The 13,089-nt window shown below is 40.0% G+C and overlaps 1 protein-coding gene across 1 annotated transcript in view; it reads right to left on the bottom strand.

Annotated features, from left to right (window-relative positions):
- Positions 1–13,089, bottom strand: part of SUCLG2 (succinate-CoA ligase GDP-forming subunit beta) — a 287,354-nt gene that overhangs the window by 215,412 nt on the left and 58,853 nt on the right. The window contains exon 2 of the mRNA XM_069561842.1: positions 505–646. Within this exon, the coding sequence (XP_069417943.1) occupies positions 505–646 (142 nt within the window). The remainder of the gene's footprint in view (positions 1–504; positions 647–13,089) is intronic.

The raw sequence follows: 13,089 nt of genomic DNA, 5'->3' as shown, positions 1-13,089 counted from the left end.
AAAGAAAAAGTATTTACGCAAAGTTATAGAGCTGATAAATCAAAGGGCAAAACACTGAACCAAAGTCAGCATGATTTCGAAATGCAGATTCTTCCCTTTCTCTCCTCCATTCACTCAGAGGGAACTTTCCCCATGTTCTCAGAGGCTTAAATGAAGGATGCCAACTGTCCTTCCTGACTCACCCTGCAATAGGCTTCTCTTTGACACTTTATACCCTTCAACCAATTTTCTCACAGCCACTAAACCACAGATAAGAGAACTAGGTGAAATGGTGGCTGAGAAACATGGAAAAATTACTATAGAGTGGAACCACATATGCTTCTGTCTCATGTAAAAGAATAAAGCTTTCTTAACTGGGCATTTTGCCCTTACAACTCAAAGTTCTCCACTGTACCTGTCACTGTTACTATAACCTGCAACTGAGAAATTTAACTAGTGGGAAACCACTACCTGTGAATTCACTAATTTGGCCAAGCATATTTCACCCATTATGAATTAGCTTACTTAGTCTCTTAGCAGCCTCCAGAGCTTCACTGGCAGTGTCGGCAACAAAGAATCTTTGAACTTTCACTCCGTTGTCAGACATTAATTTCTTACTCTGGTATTCCTGCAGGTTCAGCCATCTTCTGGGTGTTAATTGAACCACCTAGAGAAATTGGGGAAGAGAGATAAGAAGACTTAAAACAGAAAGAAAAGTAACAGTTAACTGGTAGGGCCAGTCTTATAGGTACCCTCAAACATCAGTTAGCAACAGAAATCTTAGAGGCAAAGAAATATATATATATATATATATATATATAATGAATTCTCCATGCTTAATTGTTTTTCTAATCAAAACTGTTAAGGACAACTGCACATACACCCAAATGAAAAAGGTCTAAATTTAGTTAATAGGGGGCTTCAGTCGTAGCTCAGTCAAGGCCAATTTCCTAATTTTGATATTAGAGTTAAACTATGTGAGAGTCAACACGAGGGGACACTGGGTGAAGAGGACATGGGACTGCTGCACTAGTTCTGCAGCTGCCTGGGTGTCTATAAGGACTTTATTTTAAAATTACCTTTAAAACTGTTAAGGACTCTGTGGTACAGCATATGCTTTTCCCTGTCTCCACTCCAAACAAATAAAGTTCATAGCATTATTTAAATAACTATATAGATCATTAAAAATTAAGGTAACTCAGAAAATTTGTTTTAACTCCTTGAGGTCAATGGGCCACAGACTAATCCATTTTATTGTGGTTTTTAATGGATTCCTTTACGTGTTTAATGAGATTATCTCCAACTCACCAAAGTTGAGTACAGTAATCTGAAATAGTCACCATTAATTAAGTTACTAATTCCTAAAAACTGCAATTTGTATATTAAAGTAACTGCTTAAGAATCATATGAAAGTTGTCTTCCGTTACACGTTGATCAGTAAGCTTTCATTTGTACTGAAAGAAAAGGATCAAAGGATAGAATTACATGAAAAAACTCTTCTCATTCTATCCAATAAGATCAATAACATTATTAAATTCACGAAAGTGAAGTGAAAGTTGAAGTCACTCAGTAGTGTCTGACTCTTTGCAACCCCATGGGCTATACAGTCCTTGGGATTCTCCAGGCCAGAATACTGGAGTGGGTAGCCTTTCCCTTCTCCAAGGGATCTTCCCAAATCAGAGAAAGAACCCAGGTCTCCCACACTGCAGGCAGATTCTTTACCAGCTGAGCCACAAGGGAAACCTAAGAACACTGGCATGGGTAGCCTATCCCTTCTCCAGTGGATCTTCCCGATCCAGGAATTGAACCGGGGTCTCCTGCATTGCAGGCGGATTCTTTACCAACTGAGCTATCAGGGAAGCCCATTAAATTCATAAGCCTTGTTTTTAAAAGAAAAGAAAAAATAAACACACTTAGTTTCATTTCTATCCATGAAATGAAATATCCATGTATCCATATCCATGTATCCATGGCTATGATACAAAGGAACCACTGTTCACAGGAGGCAAGATAACAATGCCATTAATACACAAGCCAACCAAAAGATCAGTCACACAACTGGATCACTAGACTGGTGGTGGAAGATCACCTGAAACACTTCCTAGAAACTCCAGGCAAGGGCCTCGGTGAGTGACTGAGCAACAACACACAGACCATAAACTGAGATCCACAGGGCTTTACCACGTGGAGCCAGTAGCTTTCAAGACCTCTAATATGTCCTTAAAACAGCATGTTCTTTTAGCATCTCTGAGCTACAATGCACTCATGAAGCTCTTTTGGATAGGAGGCATTCCAAAAAGGCTCCAGAACCTTATAGCAAGACTGGGTTCTACTCAAGGGCAGAGTGTGTCTTCAACTTATTTGCATCTGTATGAAGAATGTGATGGTACTTGGCATACAGAAGAAATTTTAAAAAATACCAGTAAGATAGCCAAATGAATAAATTTTGCCTTTTGTCCCCGATACAGATAATTTTCATTTCCAGAAACTGACTTGCTCTAAAAAAAGTAAAACTCCTTCAGATCTAAAATAAGCATAACATAATTTATACACACTTGTAAAAAATTCACATTTCAACATGATCAAGCTTCAAGCTGTCTCTTTGTTCCATCCTTATAAATACTGGTAATGATGTTATTAAAACTGAAGTTGCCTGCACTACTTCTTTAGAAACAGAAAATGCTAAGATAAAAATAAACTACTAGACATAATGCTCACATTTACTGTATATAATTTGTTAATTATATATAATTTGTTAATCTTCTGAATTTTAAAATCTTGATGAAACATTAGTAATTTGAAAAACACAATTCAAAAATTAATGTACTTGTTGACTTAGCAGTCTTAACAGCACCTCATGTAACATGACAAAAAAAAAAAAATTCAAGCTTAAGGCATTTAGTAAAAGTCCCCTAAAGAAAGAAATGATTGAACATTAGTAATGTGCCATATTCTGGGACCACTTTTAAAAGGCAAATTAGGGAAGGATCAATACATTAAGTCTAAGTTGACATACCAATTTAAAGCCATTAACAAAAGAAGAAAAGAAATATTGTTGGAAAAAAACGTTTGAGAGAGACTAAAAACAGCCATAGCGTGGTTGTGGTCAATTTCTTTTCATCAGAACATTCGCTGTATTAATTTTAGATATGTTAATGCAATCTGCTGCAAACTAATTGCAATTGATCCGGAGACCAGCTTCATAGACATATAATACATATTGACGGTTTCTGCACTGACTCAAAATGAAAAGCTGTTTAGAGTCTATGGCTCTTAAATTGAAAACCAACACAGTGAACATAGTTCTGAAGCCACTGCTGATATTCAAGCCATCACTTCACAAAGTGATCATCTTACAGAATAATGACCTGTATCAGTCAGCTCTAAACTAGGGCCCCTGTCTTGCTCTAAAACTTCATTAACTCAACTTCATTAGTTAAGAATCTGTGATATGTCTAGAGACAAACAAGTTGAGTCTACTTTAGCATTTTCATGAGAAGAAAAAAGAAGAGAAACACTTTCTAAGTAGAAGGATGTTGTAAAGAACGCTGGAAATGTAATCAACTGCTAAATAATAACAATAATAATAATAATGGTTCCACCTATTATTGACTGAGCATGTTCTATGGTTTAGGCATTATAAGTATTCATATTATCTAACAGCCAAAAAATCATGAAAAGTCAAGTATTATTATCTATCTCTGTACTTACCATTAATGCTAAGTAACAAATATTCCAAACTGTCCTCCTACCAGGCACTTCCTTGCCTTAGCTGAAGTTAGGTGAGGCCATGCAACTAGTTCCAGGTAATAATGCATGAGTACATATGGTACATGACACATCAGGTCCAGCGTCTGACTGTCAATCTGCTACCCATCCAGGCTCTCTCTCATGACCTGGAGATTGTCAGTATTCAAGATGGCAGCTGATCTATGAGCTAGGGGTTAGAGAAAGGACTGACCATCCCCAGGTGGATCACAATGAATGTGCAGTGAAAAATAAACCTTTGTGGACTTTTAGCCATTGACATTTAGCTATTTGCTGTTGCTGAAGAACTTAGCCCATCTATAGCACCGAACCTGTCCTAATAAAAACCAACTTCAGTTCAGTTCAGTTCAGTCGCTCAGTCGTGTCCGACTCTTTGTGACCCCATGAATTGCAGCACGCCAGGCCTCCCTGTCCATCACCATCTCCCGGAGTTCACTCAGACTCACATCCATCGAGTCCATGATGCCATACAGCCATCTCATCCTCGGTCGTCCCCTTCTCCTCCTGCCCCAATCCCTCCTAGCATCAGAGTCTTTTCCAATGAGTCAACTCTATCTTACCAGTTAGGAAACCCAGGCTGCAGGGTTGACCACTGCCCCAATATCACAGATGTCTATAACACAGCAAAGCTTCTCTGATCAATGGTACTGACTGACTATATAATACTGTTGATGCCCTGTGACTATATTCTGGCCCCACATTCCCAGAAGCCTCTTGGTAATAAAGACTGAGATTGATATAAGCAGGATCATATTCCTGTCTTCAAAAGGCCAACAATCTACCAGAAATAAGCTCCTCATGAAATGCTGGCACAGTGCATGTAAGGAAAAATGTAGCTGCTCCAGGTTTTGGCAGTAAGGGAAGAGAAGGTATGAGTGGATGCTGACCTAAGACTCTAAAATGGTGTAAATAGTTTGTTTTGTCTCCTAAGAGGAATGACCTATTAAAACCCTATACTATTATCTTCACTGAAGAAGTTAAGAATCTCCAAAGGAATCTATGAACTCTGGAATGTAATGGAAGAGAGTTTAAAGATCATGTGACCCCGTGCCTTTTAGTTGTTTCTGCCTGCCTGCCTTCAAATTTGCCTGTTTGCCTTCAAATCACTTCCTGTGCTCTTTGCAACTGTGTCTGTGTGCGCACTGAGTCGTGTCCAACTCTGAAACCCCATGGACTGCAGCCCAATAGCCTCCTTTGTCCATGGAATTTAAAAGGCATGAATGCTAGACTGGGTTGCCATTTCTTTCTCCAGTGGATCTTTCCAACTGAGGGTTCGAACCTGTGTCTCCTGCATTGGCAAGTGGATTCCTCACTGTTGAGCCACTAGAGAAGCCTTACTGAGGTCCAGCCTCCTCATTTTGTATTCAAAAACTTGAGACCTAAAGATAGGAAGTAATGTGCCCAGAGACCCTACTGTGAAAGAGACTAATTTCAGTGTTCTTTCCTTCTTTCATACAGATTTTGGCAAAGTGACCACATCAGGGACAGCATCATATTCTCAAAACAGCTGAAGTGGGTGGGCACCTAGGTTTGGTTTCCTTCAGGATTTCTGTTGCTCCCTTCCCTTCTGCATTTCTTTGACAAAGCAAGCATTTCTAAGCTTGGAGGGGAAGAGGAAAATACAACTTAAAAGAAAAGCACCACATAAAGATTTAAGGGCCTATGGGAATAAGGGAGTAGAGGCAGAAGAAAAAGAATGAAAAATGAGGGAAAGGACAAAGAGAACCAAGAGATAAAAAGCCAATGACTAAGCAGGCAAAAATTCATGAGAAAACTCAAAGCACAAAATTAGACAGCTACACAGAAGAAAAAAAAAAAATGACACGACCAAGAAAGCATCTTTCCCCATGGTTTTAAAATTAGAAGTGTAGAGACTACTGAAATAACACCATGGGAGGAAAAAACAACAATAAAGGGGGTATAGAAAGAAATGTCACTGAGCTGGGCGCCCCCATCCCCAAAGAGAGAATACACGAGCCACATCTGCCCATGGGCTCTCCATACGCCCTGTTTTTCTTCAGCCTGACCGTCCATGGTCCTGCTTCACTCAGGAAGGCAGCACAACAGAGACCGAGAAAGAGCAGAAAACTCACTACTAACCAGGAAAATACAACCTACAACAAAAAGGAGAAGCCGTTTTGCCAAAAGTAACAAAGATGCCATTTGATGGGGCAAAACAATGAAGGTCTGATAATGTCATTGGTGATCAAACACCAGAGTGACCAACTCCAAAAACAATGTTGACAGCACCGATGGCAGTAACCAAAACACCCACATTCTCTGAACTGGGACGTCTACTTCTTGAGCGCTTAAACGAGCAGAATACTCACATGTGTACCTGAGATACATACAAGGCTCTTCTGTCTAGTGGTGTACATGATAAAGAGTTTAGTTGAAAGTGATCTAAATGCTCATCAAATAGGAGACTAGTTGATTAAACCACAATATATTCAAGCTATACGAAGCACTGAAAGCTCCTGTGGCAACACACTACCACTGGTATCCATGTGCTCCCTCCATTCTCAGTTCTCTTGTACCTACTGTGCCAAAACTCTGCAGCAACCATGTGCAACCCCTCAGGGCCCTTTTCTGATGGCTACAAGGACTTGGTAGCCACATGTGGAGACAGCGGAGTCCGAGGGTTTGAAACAGCATGGATCATTGAGTTACTATGGGGAGGACCCCTGCCTAAGAGTCACACATTTGGATGAACAAGAAATAAACCTTTGATGTGTTGACCATCTAGATCTCGAGAATAACTTTCTCATTGACTAGTCTAGCCTCATAAGTATGGAGGCCTAACACTGACTGTTCTCCAACACACGTTACTAGAAGAAAGTGGCAAAGTAGAATAACATATATATTTCAAACACACGTGTCCACACACAAAGAAATATTCTGTATCTTTCAAGGATAAACATATGAATAAGTAGGTATGTAAGAAAAGGGCCAGAAAAAGTTCACCAAACTTGAAATGCCAGTGAATCTGAGGGGGGCAGACCAGGAACATGGTGATCAAAGAAAGACTTAACCTAATTTAAATTTAAAACAGACAAAAAATTCATTATTTGTGGAATGAAAATCAATTTACTCAAAAACACTGAGAGGAAGTCATTAAACCTAGGCTTTAACCCAAATGTATAACCTCACTTGCCTAGACAATGAAGGGTTTGCTTGCTTACTTAAATGTAGCAGGGTTTCTTCAAGTGAGGTGTGAAACTGGGGTAGGAAAGCAAAGGCTTGCTTTCTCTGTGACACAGAGCTACCACCTCTAACACATACGCCTGCTATTAGGCAGGAAGAGGCTCTTAAACCTCATTTTGAGCTCTCAAAAGCATTGACAAGAGTGGAATACAAACAAGGAATTAACTATAAACTCGAAAGAAAATACATTTCCCTCTCATTACAGGCAAGGAAGGCAGATGCTCGGTGGGCTATGGCAGGCCAAGAGTTGGTATCGTTTGCTATATTTTCGTTTTCGCCAATGTTATTCTGCATGCAAATTAGGACCCATAAATCTACCTTAGTCACGTTACCTAGGAAATACTAGACTTCAAATAAACGTACTGGTGCAATGAAAAGACAGTTATAACTTGATGTGTCTCAGTAAGAGTACCATAAAGAAAAAGGTCTGCTTGCTTAAAACAGACTCTGATGAAGTAGCAACTTCACTGATGCCCTGGAAAAGAGATTAAGTGGAACCTGTTTATAACATAATATAATCATAACAATAATAATAATAGCACTTTTCTATTTAGCCCTTTATGTGATAATGCCAGCAGGTCAACTCCTGCTTCACAAAGAAAACATGCTAAAGAAACAGATAAAGAAGAGCAGCATCATGATTTGAAGCCTAAGCCTATGGAAAGGAAAGAATAATGTCAGAAGAAAGAGCAGGAAAGTGAGTACCAAGACTCTGTTATATTTACTGTGTGTTCAAGCTAAAGTGTGGGGCCTTCGTGTGGGTAACCTTTGAAAATATAGCATCCTTTCTGTCCAGAACTGGCCACGTGCCATTCACATTATTCCCATTTTGCACATTGTAAGGAAGTTAATTAAGCAATTAACGAGTCCCCTGTGCCTGAGTCCCTAAACTCTAACAGAGGTACAGAGGAAAGCTACCCTCTATGGATGAGACAAATGGCAGCTGAAATGAGGTTCCTCATTTACAAGGGAGAAAACGAACAGGCCCATCCTTATAGGTTGCTGTAGGGAACTTTAGTACTTTGGCCACCTCACGTGAAGAGTTGACTCATTAGAAAAGACACTGATGTTGGGAGGGATTGGGGTCAGGAGGAGAAGGGGATGAAATGGCTGGATGGCATCACCGACTCGATGGACGTGAGTCTGAGTGAACTCCGAGAGATGGTGATGGACAGGGAGGCCTGGTGTGCTGCGATTCATGGGGTCGCAGAGAGTCGGACATGACTGAGCAACTGAACTGAACTGAACTGAACTAAGGAACTAACTACAAATCAATTAGAACAATGCCCAGTGTATCATAAGCACCAAAAAGAGGTTAGCTACTATTATTTAACGTAGAAAAACAAATCAGGAGAAAAGGGTGACAAGGAGACATTGAGGAATCATTAGAATAAAAATAGTAGGTGACCATATAAACAATAAAGATGGGGAACATATGTGTCTGAAGCAGGGTCCTGGAGCAACAACACCCCATTGTGTATGGGGACAGTGGGCAGGACATGGATTGCTTCTGGGGGGAGGAGGAGATTACCAGTTAGAGGGGAATGGACATCAGGTGGGCTCTCTAGTTACCACGGAAACCAGAGAGGGGCATGCTCCTTACTACCCCTTTGATAAGAACAATCAATAGCTGGGACATGGGGCAAGTTCATAGAAAGGTCAGTCTAGTGAGTAGGGTGTAGGTGAAGCAGGCACTGGTCGGACAGGGGATGGACAGAAAGCAAGAGAACAGCCATCCTGAGTGGCCTGCCCATAAAGTGATCAAGAGAAGTAATACTTGAACTCTTCTTTACAATAAACTATTAGATGAGGATCAGACTAGGAGCCTGAGGCTATTCACGCCTCACTTGCAATACGTCTCTGATAGTACATCTTCTCTAAGGTCCACAGTAAAGGGGGCAGCAACTGTTACAAAAATAAAATAGTCTGTCCTATCAGGGAAGAATTGAAAGCTGCCCTTTCAGACTCTCCAGACACTGGATCACAGCCGGTTGCTATTTTAGATTTAATTCTTCTGTGAGTACCTTGACAAAGTATTATATTTTAAGACTACACCAAATACTAGCGGGCCATTGTTAAGTGCCATGAAGCTGCAGAAACTGTATTAGATACTAGAAAAGTACTATGTCAATTAATTTTCACAACCACTCTACAAGGAAACAAACTAGCAAAAGCCCATTTTACACATAAGCAAGTGAAGGCTCAGGAAAGCTAAGTGGTTACAGGCAAAGCCACATTCTAGTCCAGGATTGTGTGTGTCAGACTCGAGGGTCTGTGCTCTTTAGTAAGGCAGAATCCTGAATGGCCTCCTAGCCCACAAAAGTGGGTCCTGGGCAGTGAAATAAACTGGGACAAAAGGAGAAGCGGGAGATTCTGTTTTGTGGATTTCATTATAGAACAGTACTGAGCTGAACTGGAAAGGAGGTTCAAGGGAAAAATGAGAAGCTCTGAATAAGAGAGAGGTTCCTGAATGGATTTCACTAAGTCAAAAGAATTAAGATGCTCAAAGATACTGCTTCATTCTTTTTATCCTAGGTTCAGCGGAAAAGCAGCACTTTTTTTAAGGAGCAAAGAAATGTAAAACTCTTTGTAGTAAGGACAGATGCCCAAAGGGGGCTTCACTCTGTAACTCCACACTGCTGCTCCGCCAGCAGCAAGAAAGAAAGGGAGAGAAAAAATACAACCTCCAAAAATATTAGCATATTAACATAACAGCAGAAACAAATGTATAAAAGGCTCTAAATATCCTGAGAAACAGTATTTCAAAATGCCTGCCTGTTCCCTGGTGAAGAGTATGCCAGTTTGATTATGTTTTGAAGGAAAATCACCTTAAGTTTACACTGTGAACACAAGTGGGCAAGATTTATTTATATAAAGAAAACAAAATAGGTAGCATAAACATATGCTTGCATTTTAACTCCTACCAAAGAATTAGGCAGAAGCTATACCTTGTTCATTCACTCAACAATTTTCCAGTGGACTTTAAAATGTGGCAGTAACTACGCTTGGCAACCAAGATCAACAGTACAGGCATGTTTTTTGCCATCACAGAGTTTGCATCCTAAGAGAGGAAGCAAGGAAGAAAAACATGAGCACATAAATGAAGAGTATAATTACAAAGAAGCTTATGAAGGAAATAAAATACGCACAATAAATGATGGAGGCCAGTTGCAGATTGAGCAGTCACCTCTGAGGAAATGTCATCCATGCAAAAACCTACAGTCAGAAAGCAGGGAGACATGTGAAGTAACCATGAGAATTCAAGCAGACTGTTCTGATGCAGGAAAGGCTCAGTATGACCAGAACAAGGGGGAATCCTGAAAGGGATAAGGGTGGAAAGGTGAGCAGGAACCAGGCCATGCAGGTGCTTTTAAGCTACAGAGTGGAGTTGAGATTATTTTCACTCACAGGGAGGATGAGGAGATCAAATTCACATTTCAGAAAAATCACTGTGTCTTCTGTTTAACAGAACGAAACCAATTATAAGAGAGCAATATTAAACGAGAATAGAGCCTGCAACTTTTTCTGTAAATAGCCAAATAGTAAATACTATAGGCTTTGAGGCTAGATAGTCTCAGTTGCAACTATTTACCTCTGCTTTTGTAGCACAAGCAGGCTTAGATAATACATAAATAAATGGGCAGGACTGTGTTCCAATAAACCTTTATTTACAAAAACAATGTGGCTAGCAGGCCATAGTTTGTAGAATCCTCAACTAGACCACAGAGAAGGTGGTGGAGATGGAAACAGAAATGGAGGCAGAATTTGGTAATTAAGCAAAGCTTCCTCATGGATTAGATGTGGGGAATAAAGTAAAAAGAAATCTAGTATTAGACACACACATGCACCCAAAAAACACACTCTTTACAAGGTTCATTCATTAAGCCAGGTGAGGTTTATGTACCTGCTACTCATAAAAAAGCATTTCTTTAGAAACAATCTTAACTTTGACTTTTTTGCCCAAACTGGCCTTTGCATTACACTTAATTATTGACACTTCTGCACATCATTTCACAACATCAGAGCTGCTGGGTCTTTGATCTTATAACCTTCTTCTATTATTTAATATAGATCCCAGTGGGCAACAGGCAAACAGCCCTCCTATAGCACTCTCCTGCTACAGTGGCCCATATGCAGCTTCTCTCCAAGGAGAAAACAGAAACCCTCCCTTGATTAAAGAGAGAGCAAGCAGAAATAGTTTAAAAAAAAAAGAAGAAGAAGAAGAAGAAGAAATAAAACCTAAAGATTAATAAAATGTAGCATATCCAATGGAATTTCTTAAAATGTTTCGAATGAATAAGCCAGATCTTGAAATAGATCAACACAAACAAATTTTCAAAGCAAAATAGAGAGAGGGAAAAGAAAGCAAGTGACAGACAAGAAGGGGACACATAAGAGTATGCATACTTAAACAGGAAAAACAATAATATTAAACAATCTTATGGAGATGAAGGGGTTCAGAGCATGCTACCCCCAAAATATGCCATTCAGGCATAAGGATTATTCTAAGCTAAAAGTAAACAAAAAGAAACAGACACAAGAAAAACTCTCTGCTCCCAACTACCTCTCTGTCTTCCTGTCCCTGACACACACATGCACAACAAGGATGGAAGGGATGATCCTTCTTTCAATTTTATTTTATATGAAGTATAGCCAACTAACAACGCTGTGATAGTTTCAGGGCGACAGCAAAGGGATTCAGTCTTCCATATACTTGTATCCATTCTCCCCCAAACTCCTTTCCCAAGGGTAGAATGATTCTTAATTAGGGAAGATAAATCTAGACTCACCACAGAAACAGCACCAGAGGGATCAACTCAAGGAACATACTAACTAATCCTTACCTCCCATCAGTATCCCCCATCTATTTAACCTTCCACAATTTGCTCCCCCTAGAAGTCCTTTTCCTTCATCCTATCACTCCCCTACAAATTGATTGTTCTGTTAAGAGGCTATAAAAGCCTGAATTCTGATCATCTCTTTAAGTTACTCATCACTGAGTGCTACCATGTGTGTGCACACTGCACCTGTTAATAAACTTTGTTTTTCTCTTTTTTTTCTCAGCCTAATTTGAAGGAACCCAGACAATGAACCGAAGATGGGTAGAGGAAAAGTTTTTCCTTCTGCAACAAGGTGAGTTAACATATCAAAATAGTTTAAAAAATGGCATACCAAGTTTAGAACAGTTGTGGCATACCAAGTTTAGAACAGTGACTAAGTTAGACAGTCAGAGAGAGACATGAGTTTGGGGAAGGGGCACCAAGAGACCTCAACAGAATCAAGTACACTTTATGACCTTTATTTAAACATTGTGTGCATATGTGCTTAATCATGTCCAACTCTTTGCGACACCATGAACTGTAGCCTGCCAAGTTCCTCTGTACACAGAAATTTTCCTGGCAAGAATACTGGAGTGGGTTGCCACTTCCTTCTCCAGGGGATCTTCCTGACCCAGGGATCAAACCTGAGTCTCCTGCCTTGGCAGGCAGATTCTTTACCACAGTGCCACCTGGGAAGCCCATTTAAACATTATCTGAGCAAATATAAAAAGAAAGCAGCATTTGAAACTTCTTCATATTGGACACACATATGACTTGATAGTAATCTCATCATTGTTGCTGCTGCTGCTAAGTCGCTTCAGTCGTGTCCGACTCTGTGCGACCCCATAGACGGCAGTCCACCAGGCTCCCCCATCCCTGGGATTTTCCAGGCAAGAACACTGGAGTGGGTTGTCATTTCCTTCTCCAAAGTATGAAAGTGAAAAGTGAAAGTGAAGTCGTTCAGTTGTGTCCGACTCTTCGCAACTCCATGGACTGCAGCCTACCAGGCTCCTCCATCCATGGGATTTTCCAGGCAAGAGTACTGGAGTGGGGTGCCACTGCCTTCTCCCAATCTCATCATTACCCATTTTTAACACAAAAAGAAAGCAGCATTTGAAGCTTCTTCATATTGGACACACATATGACTTGATAGTAATCTCATCATTACCCATTTTTTAAATATAGTTATGTACTTAACACAATAAATTTAATAACCATGCCTAATTCCATGAGTTAAGATGGATTTATTAATCAATAAAATACAAAAGAACAAGCCAGAAATAATCTTCATCAGAAGTAAAAAATCAGATCTAAAAGA

The sequence above is a fragment of the Ovis canadensis genome, chromosome 19 (assembly GCF_042477335.2).
Source record: "Ovis canadensis isolate MfBH-ARS-UI-01 breed Bighorn chromosome 19, ARS-UI_OviCan_v2, whole genome shotgun sequence".
Taxonomy (NCBI): domain Eukaryota; kingdom Metazoa; phylum Chordata; class Mammalia; order Artiodactyla; family Bovidae; genus Ovis; species Ovis canadensis.
Note: the sequence above shows the minus strand (reverse complement) of the source record. Positions and strands in the feature narration are given on the sequence as shown.